The 15,690-nt window shown below is 38.8% G+C and overlaps 1 protein-coding gene across 4 annotated transcripts in view; it reads left to right on the plus strand.

Annotated features, from left to right (window-relative positions):
- Nucleotides 1-15,690, plus strand: part of LOC134225605 (RNA polymerase II elongation factor Ell) — a 282,062-nt gene that overhangs the window by 240,819 nt on the left and 25,553 nt on the right. For all 4 annotated transcript variants that reach the window (XM_062705805.1, XM_062705806.1, XM_062705804.1 and 1 more), the window contains exon 3: nucleotides 968-1,248. In XM_062705805.1, coding sequence (XP_062561789.1) covers nucleotides 968-1,248 — 281 coding nt within the window. The remainder of the gene's footprint in view (nucleotides 1-967; nucleotides 1,249-15,690) is intronic.

Raw genomic sequence — 15,690 nt, forward strand, 5'->3', positions numbered from 1 at the left:
ATGGAGGAAAAAAAAACTTTCAGGATATGTGAAAAGTTTTCTGTTACTATGCGTAAAAACAAATTGAAAATAAGGCAGCTAAATATAACAAAAATATCGAAAATAAGATTACGTACTTCCAATCCTTCCAAATGATATTTGGAGGACAAAAAGTAACTCAATAATTCTTAAACTTATTACAATGTATTTTTGTCTTCCTTTTTACATTCTTTTCTCTTTTCCAAAAATATTCTTTAATCTATTTCGATCGTAAAACGAATAATTTTTTTCCGAAAGAAATGTTAACGTTTTAACGACGTCCTGTAATTTTATTGACATAATCGTTAGTTAAATTTTGAACACGTCGTCAATTTGTTGCCGAACAAACTGCAATTTTTGACAGTTTAGATTAATTTTTGTTTACTGAGCGTTCGGTAATCAATAAAAAATAACCGGGCTCATTACCAAACGTTCAGCTGTTTGAAAAACCGGTAGAATTTTACCAACCCCAGTAATCTGAGTTTACTGTGTAGGTGACCTCCTATAGATTACCTTCCCAACTAACCAACTGTTCCACTCCAGTGGCACTCACGGAGATGCAGAGGATTCCTCGGTCTCCTGTAGCAGTGAGTATTGAACTAATTTTCCTCTCTGAATCCTGAATTGCCTGTGAGGACGTGGTCAGCATCATTATTGGTCTTGAACTCAAGAAACTCCAAAGCATATATGTACAGCGAGAATAGGTTTCTAGTCCCAAGAAAACTATTATTTGCTGTACATATTTGTAGTTTTTCGACAAATTACGATTAGCAACTACGAGAGGTACAGTCAATCAAGCTAAGCTACAATAGTGTCTGAGCGCTAATTTGACACCTCAACAAATCCAACATTCATTATCAGAAACTATCAAAAAACAAAAATATTGCAAATCTTAAACGCCGAACATGAGTACTAACTTCCTCTTCCTTTTTCACCACGCTCTTTCCAGTACAAACTCGGCACCGCAGTCAATCCCTCCATTCAGTTCGCCAACGGACAGGGCTACCTGTCGTTTCCCTCCGGCAACGGTAACAATGTGCAAAAGTTCAGCTTCTCGATTTCGGACATCGAGGGCGGCGGCTCGATGGAATGCATCCAGCAGAGCCAGGGCCAGCAGCTGCAGAACATGGGACACATCCAGCACAAGATGCGGATACACGCCAACGATGACGTGTACGAGAAGACGCGGGAACGGATGGCCGCCGTAGAGGAAAATCAAAAGAACAAATGGTAAGTGTTTGCTTCCGTTCTAATCATCAAATTGTGCAGTTGTAACTCTCTCGAGATGTAATTACGAAGTACGATCTACCGTGAAGTATGTCCCAACGAATAACCTCCTCAAAATCCAAATTTGTTATCTCTTGTCGAGTAAGTTCTACTCCATCACTTCCTTTCCATTTCTTAGTTACGGTAATGATGAACTGCATTGTTTTTGTCTCAAATTAAGGGCCTAGTAGTATTGCAAATCACCTTGATTCAGTTTAAAAAAACAAAAAAAACATGGGTTTAATTAGTTGTCAACCGACGGAACAGACCGTAACAATGCTAATGCTAAATAATTAATGTCCACTGCCATTTTCGGTAGATGGTTTTTTACGAACTTGATCTTGAAGTCACCTGCTCCCATTCAAGGGAATCCCCTCAATAATGTGGTCAGACTCCTTCGTCGGCAAACTCACGGCGTGTTAATGATATGCGCGAATCGAGTAGTGTCTCCAACTCGCTCGAAAAACCAGCTCGAGACGGAAGGAAGGCGTTCATGGTGCTCATTTTCTAGGTCAGTCGGTCTCGAAGGCTGGTTTAGCCGCTGCGCTGCTACCCGATGGGTGGTGCCCGTAGCCTGCCATCACTACTGTGTTCATTAACGCATCATATGCTTACACAGTGCGCAATGAAGAGATCTCATTTCAATCCCAGCGCAAAGCCTTCAGTCTTGCCGTCGATGGCCGCCAAGCGAGAAATTTTCCCATCCAATCCGAACGACCGAATTACTTAACGGCGGCGGATGGATTGGGCTTCGGCGGGTTTACGTCATCGAAAGCGATTTTTCCCCCTGCTCGCAAGCTTGTCTGCATACCAAAATGAAACCAACCAACCAACCGCCCGAACGTACAGATACGTGCCTCGTGCCTCTATCAAGCGATCAGATTCGATCTGGCTGATGTTCAGTGCTGCTGCTGATGGGTAGGCAATGGGGCACACCACACTGATTGACCGGTACCCGGCTGCCGAGCGGGAGGCCGGTTCCTCTCGGCTGATGGTACAGAAGATCTACAAGTGAGAGCAAGTCGCGGTGCGCAGTGACGCGTTTTCCAATGAAACCCGAATCAAATACATGTGTACTGTGCATGTGTGTAAACTTTTCTATAAAATAATGATTAAAATCACGTCTGACTCTGAACATAAAAGTGTTCAATAGAAATTGACATCACAAGTTTTTTTTCTTTTGCTAAACTTTTGGCCACTGTGCGAAACCTTTCCGTAAAGTGCGCTCTTATGTGCAAACTAATGATCCAAGATGATGTGAAAGTAAAACTGTTACCACCAGCGACTGGCACTGATTGGATGTGAGCCACTTGCATTGCTGTGGGAACAGATGGAAGATTTCCATTTCCAAAAAAAAAAACGCTCTCTCAACTCGTGTCTTGCCTTTTGCGAGATTTCGTAATTGCAGGTGTGCGTTTTTCCGGCAGCCCGCTGAGTCTGGCTGCGCTGGGTTTCGGCATCCTAAACGAATAGGTGTTTCACTCGTGCTGCGTGATTGATTCGAAGAATTGGCAAAGGTGCCATCAAACTTGACCTAGAGTTTTTTATTTATTTATTCATTGGCTTGGATGAATCAATACAGCTGTAGAGGCATGTCTCTCGTGAATAAGTGATAAAAGAGGACACACACTGCCACGTTATAATAAGCCTTGATCTGTCTGTCTGTTCCTCGTTCATAATTGAATGGAACTTGTTTTACAAGTTGACCAAGTCTATACTCGGATTTTTAGATTGCTTTCATAAGTAACAGCCGCTCCCCTGGGTTGTATTTTGAAATGAAAACAAATTGAAAACATAATAATTTGTCACTTAATATTGGTGATATTTACCAACATTTCTTATTTTCCTGCCTGAAGATAACGTATTTTTTACAATGACATGGAAATGCTTTGTTTTGCTAGCACTCGTTCGATAGTCAGCTGCCCCCAAAAAGGGGAAAAGTCGCTGTTGTAAACCCTACCTCCTTAGTAGACTGACGATATATGCAGCTCTAGAGAGAAGCAAATCTCTCCTGCCCTGCACAAAATTCGTACTCCGCAGGGACAGAAAAAGTCAGTTCAACTACACTCAAACAGCTGACATCCAACACACAATCAAGTTGCTAGTCCTTCCCGAATTTGAATGTGCGAATGAATAGGACGGCATGTGCACGAACAGCAGCAAGCGTCGACTCTCGGTGTCAGCGTTGTTTTGTGCGGTGTCAAAATGAATCTTCAGCTTGGCACATTGATATTCAATTTGAAATCTCAAAATATGAATATCGTTTTATACTGCGGTGCATGGATTCAACATTTTGAAGTCAGATTCCTGAAATATATGCATCTGTTTAGTATATAAAGTAAAATAATCATCATTTATCGGTGCAAATTAACCGCAATTCAAAATATTCATTTCAGCCCCGGTAGATATTCATTTTTTGCGCTCGATTATCAATCGGCTATTGAAGATCGGGCGGTAAATTTGGCATGGAAGTTTGACAGCATGCTGCGAGATGTTCGTGCCTGCATCGCCGAGCGTCTGATCAAAACAAACACGAATCTATGACGAAGCTGCCTACTGAGCATCGATGCAACTGATAGTAAAACGAAGATTTCCGTCCTTGCTTCAGGTACACGTAGTACCTTCAGGTACACGTAGTACCAATGGTATGCTTTGCCCAGCGTGAATTTATTATGCGAGGTTCTTTAGGATTGTACAATTTCCCAAAATCTGATTCCCCAAAAGGAGCAAATTCTCGGAAAAAACATTTCACCACAAATTAAATATCCCCGCAAATGACATTCCCCCGACATCGACATTTCCTCGAATATAACATTTGCCTGAATATGACTTTTCCCCGATAATAACATTTTCCGACTAATCCCAGAGAATTACATTGCCGAGAAAACACCTTTTTCCCGGACATATCTTTTTCTAAAACAGTGTTGACCGATTTTGTCACTTCACGATTTTGTGTGGCCCCGATTTTATCGATACAAAAATGTTCTTTAATTTGATGCAGATGTCTCATTATAATTAGAATTTTCGCAGTGATTGAAGAGGAATTTTGTTCAGCAATTGAAAGGTCAATTTCCACAGATATTTTCGGAAAAAAATCCACAGGACTTGTTAAGAATTTTTTGCGTTATTTTTGGATAATTATTATATAAGTTTTTCCTTCGAAATTCCAGCTGAAAAATTACGAAGGAATTTCCTCAAGGATTCTATGAGTAATTTAATAAATAAACTTCCACAGATTGGAGAGGATTTCTGCAGAATTTTGCTATGATAAATTGTAAACAGTTTTTTTTTTGAGAGATTCATAGAGGAATTTTCATGGTTATTCCTGTAGCGATAACAACAGACAAAATTTAAAAATTCCACCTTGAATTTGGAAAAGAATTGAGTTTTAGTAGGAATTCAGGAATTCCCAAAGCGATTTATTAAGAAATTTCCACATGCATTTCCAAAAAAAAAATTGACTTCTGCAGCAGTTTTCTCATAAATTCACGTGGCAATTTCCTCGGAAATTCTGCTTTGAATTTACGGGAGAATTCCCGGAAGTTCTTGTGTTTTTACCAACGTATTTATGTAAAAAAAATCCAAAGCGATTTCAACAGGAATTCATGGATGGATTCTCGCATGTATTGTCATAAAAAATCCTGCGGATTATTTTGGATAAATTCCTCCAGATTGAATTTCTTCTCCTCCAAATTGAATTTATGAAAAAGTATTCGGATGAATTTTTGCATAAATTCTCGGAGGATCTACCGCAGCAATTTCCAGACAAACTTCCACAGGAATCTTTGAGAAAATTTGTGCAGATACCCTTGGAGATTTCCAATGAAATTCAAGTAATACTGACACAGGAGTTCCTGCTACATTTTTCAGTAGAATTTCTGTAAATAACCCTTGGCGAAATTTCTGCAAAAAATCTTGTTGAACTTCCGCATGACAACTTTCTTCAAGAGAGTTTTATGTTTTAGAAAATAGAACATTCAACGAAACCTGAGCAAGTATGTTAGATTTTAAATTATTTCTATTAGGATATGAATTCAATTTTTTTTCTGTAAGCATTTTCGACAAAAAATAACGGGTATTGTACGAATTTCACCTTTCCAAAGGAATAAACTGATTCATATGAAATGAATGAAATGAATTATGAAAATATGTTTTTTTTTTCGATCTTACTCGACCTATTCTATCACCCCGAAATTTATCATGGGGTGATAAAATCGGGTTATTACTGTATAACCAGCAGTACTGGCAGTTTTCGCGATCTTCACGTGAAAGCGAAAACAGAGGCATTTTCATTTTCAAGAGACCAAATAAAAATGTAGCGGGCTCCCGGTTATCTGTCACATTACGAGCGCTCATGATGGGAATGTGCTTTGTTTTGAAATCTAAATTTCTGAATCATTTTAAAAGATTCGAGCAAACAATTATGACTAGTCGATAAAATCATTATATCGTTTTTGATTTTCGAGTTAAATGTGGTAATAATAACATTATTTAAGCAGAGACAGCTTGTTTACATTACTTTGAATAATCTTTTGAATGAATGTTGCAATTCCTTTCATTGATTATGTTTTCTATGAGAGTGTGAAAAACCTTAATGTAAATATCGCGTGACTTCTCCCAATGAAAATGGAAATCTCAGTACTGATAACAAGAATTTATTTAGCGGAATCAATGTTTTCAATAGTGAGGTACAGGGGATAGACAAAATAAGTATGATAGGCAATTTTTTGGAAAAATTGGATGTGTTGTAACTATGTCAGTTATCATCCGATATTGACAATACAGGGATGCCTGAACTGAAAAATTAATGCAGTTTCACGGTATGTCCATGGAACCGACTATGGCCATCATATTCCGAAGATATTTCGGTATTTTCGGAGGTAGGTTCAAAACCGTAAATTAGAGGTGGATATTACGATAAGTTGTGATTAAAAGTTCAATAATAATAGTAGCCACAAATGAAGTGGGGCTCTTGCCGATTTGAACTATGTATTGGGATTTGGAATCGGATCAGAATCGAGTGAGATATGGCTATTTCTTTATAATCGGCTCAGATTCATAGTTTTAAAAGGGGTCAGTCCCCAAATTCATTTGAAACTTGTTTTTTGACAGATCGTCCACTATGATATTATTCCAGAAGGCTTCTAATGTATCAAGAACGAAACACCGATTGAATAGATGGATTTGGAGTCGCTGGGGTGCCCTCAGGGAACTTGTGGAAGGGGACATTTCAGGTTTAGCACCAAAACCAGTCATTCGGCGGCTTATTCTTCACAGTTTTTGATTAGGAAGCAAAGTATGAATATAAAATAGACCAGTGACGACTCTGATCGCTTCCAGGACTTATGGGTTGCCCCCACGGGGAACCTGTGGGAGGAGTCATTTCAGTTTTATGATGAAAACTAGTCATTCGACGGCTCTTTTTTCATGGTTTTCGATCAGGAAGCGAATTATGAATATAAAATGGACTATTGACGCATCTGGCCGCTTCCAAAACTTACTGATTGTCAGCTTAACATTTTCAGGACGACTTTTTTACGCAGATTTGACGTACAAATTGGGGTTTTTTATATTCCAAAACTAGTATAGAAAGAACACTAATAGGCGTTGAAATGTTTGTTTTTCGGATGTCCTAGGACCTAGGTCAACCAAACTGTTCTGGAGTACATATTCTCGAGCGCATCAGAAAATACGTTGTCCTAAACCGAGATGTATGTCCTAAAATACCCATGTGATCATGTTACATAAATTAGTCGAGTTTTGAATAAACGTAAACTATTTCAGGTTCTCCAAAACGTCCTGGAGTTTAGAACATGTGATCAACCCGATCAACCAAGTTATGAACGATGTATCCGGGCATCGCTAAGCATCCCAGAAATTACTCTGAAGTCTGATGTTTTTTTTTCACAATTTTCGAATGGTTATACGTCCCACCAAAAAATCCATGTATGCATTCGAATGGACATCTTAATTCAAGATCATTTTGGAAGACCTTAAACATCCCATGTTCAAAGAAATTTGAACCATATGCTTAAAAGACCTAATTGATCTGGTAGATACCTTGAGCTGAGCTCGAGAGCGTTTTGAAGTATCATGAACATCTCGTTTTCAAGAAAATTGGGTTCATATAATGCGTATTTGATTATTGATCCAGTTTGGGTATATGTATGCCAATGGTACAGAATTTAGACTTTGCAAACCCCTTGGTTGATCTGGTAGATACCGTAAGCTGACCTCGCGGACGTTTTGCGATACCTTGAACATCTTGTTTTCAAGAAAATTCAGTTTACATGGTGCGCATATGTTTTTTAACCGGATTGGGCATATGACCAGTCTTGCAAAATATCGTGACCATCACCAGATGATCAGATATGAAAACAAAAACCACCACGCTTTTAAACGATGTTCTTTACTGACAATCACGGCAAGCGCATCGTGACATGTAGAAGCTGACACGTGAGTACCTTAGGTAAGCGTGACACGCAGATTGACAATCACAAGCTGAGAGCCATGAAGAGCTTCAGGTCGGTCAGCTGTCAAAGGTGCAGGTGAGCACCGTTATTGATTGATTTTGTTTCGTTTGATTGGACTGACGTCGTTTTTATTTGATAAATCAATAGTTAAATTAAGCGTTCATTCATAAATTACATAATGGTAAAATGGAGCATTTTCAGCCCCCACCCACCCTCTCGTAACGAATTTTGTATGGAAGGGTTCTAAAATTTGTATGGACCGTAACGCTCGGACAGACACCCTTCCACCCCCTAAAGCGTTATGTAATTTGTGAATGGCCCTTAACTGAGTTTTTCCATAAATTCAATCTAGACTATCTTTTGAAAAGGGCCAAATTTTGTTTTGCAGAATTTTTCAAATGGATATAATCGAAAAACAACGCATCCTACAAAAAAGTGTTGTATGGGTGACTATCGCAAAATCAGTCAAAGTTTCTGATAAAGATATTGGAAACAATTCAAATTGAGCCCTACACTGAAAAAAAAAACATTCTTAAAAATTAAAACTCGATTTGTGAAAAAACGCCCTTTTTGATTTGAATGAAATTGTGTCTCACGATAGGTGATTATGTTCCCTACCTACCGTCCATACATCGCAAGCTGGGCACTTTGAAGGAAAAAAAGTTTTTCTAACAAAAACTTTTTCTTGTCGGAATTATTTTCAGTGTATTTTCATCCGTTGCGACCAGTTACGAACTAAACATTGTACTCTGCTTGACTGTACAAGAAAATTTTAATATATTTATGTATGTATGTGTTAAATCCACTGATACTCCTTGACACTGAAAAAAAATCAATTCCGACAAGAAAAAAAATTGTTAAAACTTTTTTCCCTTAACCTTCTGTCTGTGCTCAAAAAAACTTACGTTGTCTGTGCTCTGGGGTCAAATTGACCCCAAATTGAAATTGCTATAACTTTTTTATTGTTTGGCCAATTTTGGATTTTTGGGGCTGTTTCGAAAGATAATTTAATCATCTTTCAGGTCGTTACTAAAGATTGACTATTGGTTGGCGGGTACATCGCGGGGAGGGGTTTTAGTGAACAAGGGTATAAAAACAGTGATTTTTCATGATTATTTTACTTATATCCGAAAATCCTACCCATTTTGAACTGCACCTTTTTTAAAAAGGCTATGCAGGAAGGCATGTGCTTTGGCATGAGGCGTTTATAAGTTTAGAACTCGGCCGCCAGGTGGTGGTATATTTGAATTCATTATTTTAGACTACTCAAGATATTCCGATATATAGAATTCTCCTCAGTGTAAATATTCTTATCGCACAAATTTAAAAATGGGGAGAAGTTCTCATTATATTGAGCACCGCTTTGTAGTGCTAGTCGTCCTGAACAATGTTGCCGAATACAACTTGGGTGTAGGTATGAGGGATCTCAAGCTAAAGCAATATTTCATATATGCAAGAATATTGCAAGTACACTAGCCCCGCCTATTTGTAAATTTCCTTATTATTTATTTCGTTACATGACAGTTTATTCCCGTCATCTTTACAAATTTCAAAATTGTGCGATAAGAATAGTTACAATGAGGAAAATTCCATATATCGGAGTTACTTGAGTAGTCTAAAATAATGAATTCAAATATACCGCCACCTAGCGACCAAGCGCTAAACTAATCAATGCCTCATGTCAAAGCACACGCCTTCCTGCATAACCTTTTTGAAAAGGTGCAGTTCAAAATGGGTAGGATTTTCAGATGTAATAAAATAAGCATGAAAAATCACTGTTTTTGTACCCTTTTTTACAAAACCCCTCCCCGCGATGTACCCGCCCACCCATAGTCAATCTTTTGTAACGACCTGAAAGATGATTAAATTATCTTCGAAACAGCCCAAAATCCAAAATTGGCCAAACATTAAAATAGTTATAGTACTTTCAATTTGGGGTCAATTTGACCCCAGAGCACAGACAACGTAAGTTTTTTGAAAAAAGGACACTGTAGCGCATATTTCCAAGATTTTTCAAGCGAATTTGCACCTAGGAGACAGATCTCGGCGAGTTTTACCAAACTACCAAAAATTAGGAGAATCGGTTGAAAACTAAAAAAATGGCAGCCACTCAAAGTGGCCTGGGGTCATATTGACCCCAGAGCACAGACAAAAGGTTAAAAGTGTCAAGCTTGCGATGTATGGACGGTCGGTAGGGAACATAATCACCTATCTTGAGACACAATATCATTCAAATAAAAAAGGGCGTTTTTTCGCAAATCGAGTTTTTATTTTTAAAACTGATTTTTTTTAGTGTAGGGCTCAATTTGAATATTGTTTCCAATATCTTTATTAGAAACTTTGACTGATTTTGCGATAGTCACCCATACAACATTTTTTTGTAGGATGCGTCGTTTTTTGATTGTATCCATTTGAAAAAATCAATAAAAAAAAATTTGGCCTTTTTCAAAAGATAGTCTGGATCAAATTTGGAAAAACTATGTATGTACTTTTCTTTTTACAGCACCTCCTAAAATATTGATCAAAAAGTCAACATAAACAATAAGAGCACTTAAATGTTCCCCAAAGTTCTATTTTGGCTTCATGCATTTTTATTACAGCAAAAATCCATTAATTTCCGCTATGTGGATTATTCCATTGCTGACGAGCGTTGATTTCGAACCAAACACCGCATAGGTCAAGTGATCATCACGATAGTCAAGATGACACGGATATGACAACCACAACATCAGAAAAGTTTTCCTATCATTCATGCTGGTGATCACAGGCAGAAGAAGTGAAGACATGGTGAGTGACCCAGCGCTAGTTGCTAAAATGTCACTTTCATGGTGATCGTTACACCAAGCATGTGAGATCCACATTGAGCATCACAATTGAGTACTTGACACATGACCTGGATTTTGTTATTGTCAGGCTGCATATGACGATAATGAGAACATTGCAAAAGTCTTGGTTGATCTGGTAGATACCGTGGCCTGAACTCGAGCACGTTTTGAAGTACCTTGAACATCTCGTATTGATGAAAGCTTGGTGCTAGCTCTACTGCAGCTCCAGTGATCCATTTCAAACTGCCTGGTATTTCATGACCAGTTCTGTTCACTTTTGCTCAACTCGAGAACGTTTTGGAACGTGGAATCGACAAAAATGCAGATGTTACAAATATGTGATAATTTAAATGCTGCAACCGAAGGTGAATTAGAGGAATTTGAAATTCACAGGGAGTTGCTCCGAAAAACGTCAAATAAATGTCAAGCCCTTGTTTTCACTTATTAAACATGTTTTTTTTTTTCTTTATTTAATCAGTTTTGGCTTATGGCTAGGATTCTTTCAACGTATACCAAACGTCAAAGTAGTTTGATTTTATGTCACGCTGGTATCATTTTTATATTATTTACCTAGCTTTGCACTTTTTCGACGTTTTTAACCGTCGCAACTTATTTACATTACATGCATTTCGATTTGCTGACTACTTTTACCTGTGCTCATATTTTTTGAAACAGTCTATAGCAGAATTCCATTTAGCCGAATTAAACGTTTGGCAGAAACGGACGTTTAGCTGAAGAACTTATTTAGCCGAACAAGTCATTTGACCGAAAGAGAGGTTTGGCGGAACAAATCATTCGACCGAATGTGCCCTTTAGTCGGAAAATGTCTTTTAGCCGAACGGTGCATACGACCAAAAAGTCATTTGGCCAAAAATAGCGCAAAGCCGTACAGGTCATTTGACCGAAAATGTCGCTCGACAAAACAGATCATACGACCGGAAGTGTCATGTTTTTGATGTGTTCGAAATTTTTATTTGGTCGAAATACATTTGGCCGAACGAGGTCGTCAGTCGAAACAATTTTCTGGGTTGACAGCTCCTTCTGCCGAACCGATTACATAATCATACGGTCGAAAAGGTCATTTGGGCGAGCAGATCATATCCCATAAGGGCCATTTGGCCGAACGGTTCCCAATGGCCGAAAATGTCGTTTTACGAATGCCCAAAAAAACTTGCTTAGCTTATGACTTAAATAAAACATTTTACCAATTAGGTTGATGACCAGATTAAAACAAATACATTACAAACCAATGCATGCCAACATCACAGAGAGAGCAGATGATCATCTGAGTTCCAAATGCTGTGTTCTTTGCCCTGGTCATATATTTATATCCCCGTGACACGGTGCTTGTGTGCTAAAAATGATAAAAATTGGCCATATTTTACTTTTATCGTCAATGTTTACCACAAATTACAGTTTTGTGTGTTGTTAGCATCGATTTGTTTATGTGGTTGAGGCTATTTAGGAGACCTTATAGGAGGTACAATCAGAGTAGTCATGGCAGCAAATTTCGATGGTGCCAGGACCCATTAAATCAGCGTCAGAAGCAAAATGTGTCAAATTTACTGGGTAGTGAGATGTTTGCAGTAACAAGTAAGAAGTGAGTAGTGAGAAGTGAGATGCGAGAGAAATGAGAGATGATAATTGGGAAGCGAGAAGCGAGATGTTGAGAAGTGAGTGGTGAGACAGAAATAAAGAAGTAAGAAGGAAGAAGAAGTGAGGAAGAAGGACGAAGGAATGAGGAAGATTTGAGAAGAAAGAAGAAAGAAAGAAAAGAAAAAAGATTTCAAAAGGAAAAAGGCAGGAGAAACAAGGGAAAGGGAAAAAGGAGAAAGAAAAAAGAAAGCGGAATAAAGTAGAATAAAGAGGGAAGAAAGATGAACAAATAAGGAAATAGTTGAAGGAAAAGGGAGATGGAAGAAAGTAGAAGGAAGAAGAAAGAAGGAAAAAGGTAAAGGAAGAGGAATAAAAAAGAAGGAAGTTGGTAGGAATAGACATTTATTTCACAATTTCCACCTCTTATATCTCACTTCTCTTTTCTCATTTCTCATTCATCACTTTTCACTTCTCTTTTCTCATTTCTCGCTTTTCACTTTTCACTTCTCATTTCTCACTTTTCACTGCTCACTACTCACTTCCCACTTCTCAATGCTCCCTCGAAATGACCAGTTCATTCTGTACAACATTTCGTACTAAGGCAATCATCTGCTAGCTGCTCTCTGTGAGTTTGCATCATTTGTAATGTGTTTTTATCTGTTCAGGATCGAACAAAAAAATCGATTGGCCGATTGATTTTTTTTTTTCGACAAAACTACATGTTCGGCTCAATTCAAAATGGCATATTCGATCAAACGATTTAGTCGAGTGTTTATTCTAGGTCATAAAATGTGTTTGGCCAAATGGTTTTTCACACAAAACGTGTGAAGTAAGAACTGGGATGTGGAACGAACGCTCGTTTCTTTCATTTCTCATATCTTACTGTTTAGTTTATAATTCACTCTATAATGAGATGTCAAAAGTTAGAACTGATAAATGAGACGTATGACGTCTCGATCAAACTATTTTTAACGTTTGTTAGGCTATTAACTAATTTCTCGACCATTTGGTAAAATCACATTTTTTGCCATATAAACCGTTCGAATTGCATTTCGCTGTTCAGCCAAGTGACCTGTTCGGCTAAACGACCTATTCGACATAACATGTACCGCCAAGTCATATTTGGCCGTGCGACATTTTCAGCCAAATTACTTTTTTGGCTTTATGACCTAGCCATTTTCGGCCAAATGTCTTGTTCAGAAAACTGTTCGCTATACGCTGTCATTCGATTCACACATACTTCTGTTTCATTTACCGTTTATTAATGTTCTATATCTTTCCGCACATTTTATTTCTATCACATTTTCTGCATTTCAACTAATTTCTTCCGATTGCGACTCAGCAAAATCTACCATAAATAAATCATGAACTAAATTAGAAATCGGAACATCACATCGATAAGAATGCACATTTTTTCCTTACCAATACCAGCCAAACTGGAAGAATTCTCCTCCGTACCATCGCCACCGAATTGATTCATAAACAAGTAACGTGCGATTTGGTGTGGCAAAAACGGATAAACCATTTGTTTACGACCGACTCGCATAATCAAATATGCGAGTCGGGTTTTATGATGATTCCACTGAAATTGGATATCCAAATAGGATTCACTATCGCTGAGTTGCCTATCCGGTTCAGAAGTATTGCGCTTCGTAATAGAGAGTTGTCGAGCTGTTGTGCCAGAACAGTTTGATGTCGTTTGCGGTGCAGCTTATCGGAGAAATTCATCCTCATAGGAGTCAGAAAGACGTTAAGCAGGATTCGGTTGCATAAACGGGGAAGTTTGCTCAAAAAATGTATTTCAAAGGTGTCGAAACGCTTTTCCTTTTTTATGACTCTCTGACATTCCAAATGGAACTTATCAGCCTGACTTATTCTCAATATCAAAATCATTTTTTAAAGCCATACTTTTTTTCCGATTCAAAGCATTTTTGTGGTTCAGGTTCTGTTTCCGTCAGTGCTTCTTCTTCCTTCATTACTGGCATTGCAGCCCGAAACCGGGGCATTGCCGCATCGCATTTTAGTATTCATTGAGCACTGCTACAGTAAATAACGAGTTGGGGCCCTTCTTAGCCGTACGGTAAGACGCGCGGCTACAAAGCAAGACCATTCTGCGGGTGGCTGGTTCGATTCCCGGTGCCGGTCTAGGCAGTTTTCGGATTGGAAATTGTCTCGGATTGGAAACCAACGCTCGCTCGGTGGGGGATTTTGTTCACGATTTGGTGGCGACGGTACCTTTATTAGTATGTCTCTTCATCCTTAATTGGAGAAGCGGGTTAATCCAAATGCTTCGATAACTCCTGGGCATAAAAGTATCATCATGTTAGCCTCATGATATATGAATGCACAAATGGTAACCTGGCTTAGAAACCTCGCAGTTAATAACTGTGGAAGTGCTTAATGAACACTAAGCTGCGAGGCGGCTCTGTCCCAGTGTGGGGATGTAATGCCAATAAGAAGAAGACAGTAAATAACGAGGTTCCTAAAGTAAGTCATATTTTATGTACATATGTCGAAGTCGAAAAATAAATCACTGTTCTCACCTATCAATATTAAATTTTTTACATTAATAGACTTTGTATACCTAATTTTAGTGACAATGATGTAGAATCTGTGTATGATAAGCTATTAAGGATTTTACTTGATTCGTATTGTTAATTTACAATTTCGAATTCCGACAGTCTTCCGTACCAGCGCAGCGTTTTGATTGACACGTGACATCTAAGTTATCGAAGCATTTGGATTAACCCGCTTCTCCAATTAAGCATGAAGAGACATACTAATAAAGGTACCGTCGCCACCAAATCGTGAACAAAATCCCCCACCGGGCGAGCGTCGGTTGTCAGTCAATCGTACCGTTTTGCCACTGCAGCCGCGCGCCGTCATATGTATCTCTACGCTATAATTATGTCATTGACCTACATACTTCTATGTTCAACGTGCGCACCGAGACCTCTTCCTCGCGTGTTTCCATACGTATGAAAAAATGTGCAAACTAATTGCTTGTTGTTCGAATCGTTTTCTGATGTCCCGTAAATTGGTACTAAATGAATGGTTTGTCGGATAAGCTCCGGTATCCATGCATTATTGCTTGGTTCATCAGCCCTGACGACCCCGGTCCGGACCATTGACGAGTTCAGATTTCACACACGGAGCTCGGACGTGCACTAGTTGATTATTTTTTTACGACGCTAATGCCAAATCGAGTTTGACTCGGAAGCAACAAAAACTGACTCAACAACTCTATTTCGGGGGCTCACAAAAAAAAATTGCAACACGATGCCCCAAACTACAATCTACCTTTTCGAGTGTCGAAAACGACGTTATTGAAACTGGAAGGTCGCTTCGGTCCACGCCGCCGTAATGCAGCGATGGTCGATGGTCGTTCAAATTGAGGTCGCCGATTTTTGCAAGTCAACCCTTAATAGGTCAACAGCTCTCATGCCACTTCTTGAGCCGAATAGTGTCCGTCGAGTGATGCGATGTGGTCCTTTTGTACGTTTCACGAGCGA

This window comes from Armigeres subalbatus, chromosome 3 (assembly GCF_024139115.2).
Source record: "Armigeres subalbatus isolate Guangzhou_Male chromosome 3, GZ_Asu_2, whole genome shotgun sequence".
NCBI lineage: Eukaryota > Metazoa > Arthropoda > Insecta > Diptera > Culicidae > Armigeres > Armigeres subalbatus.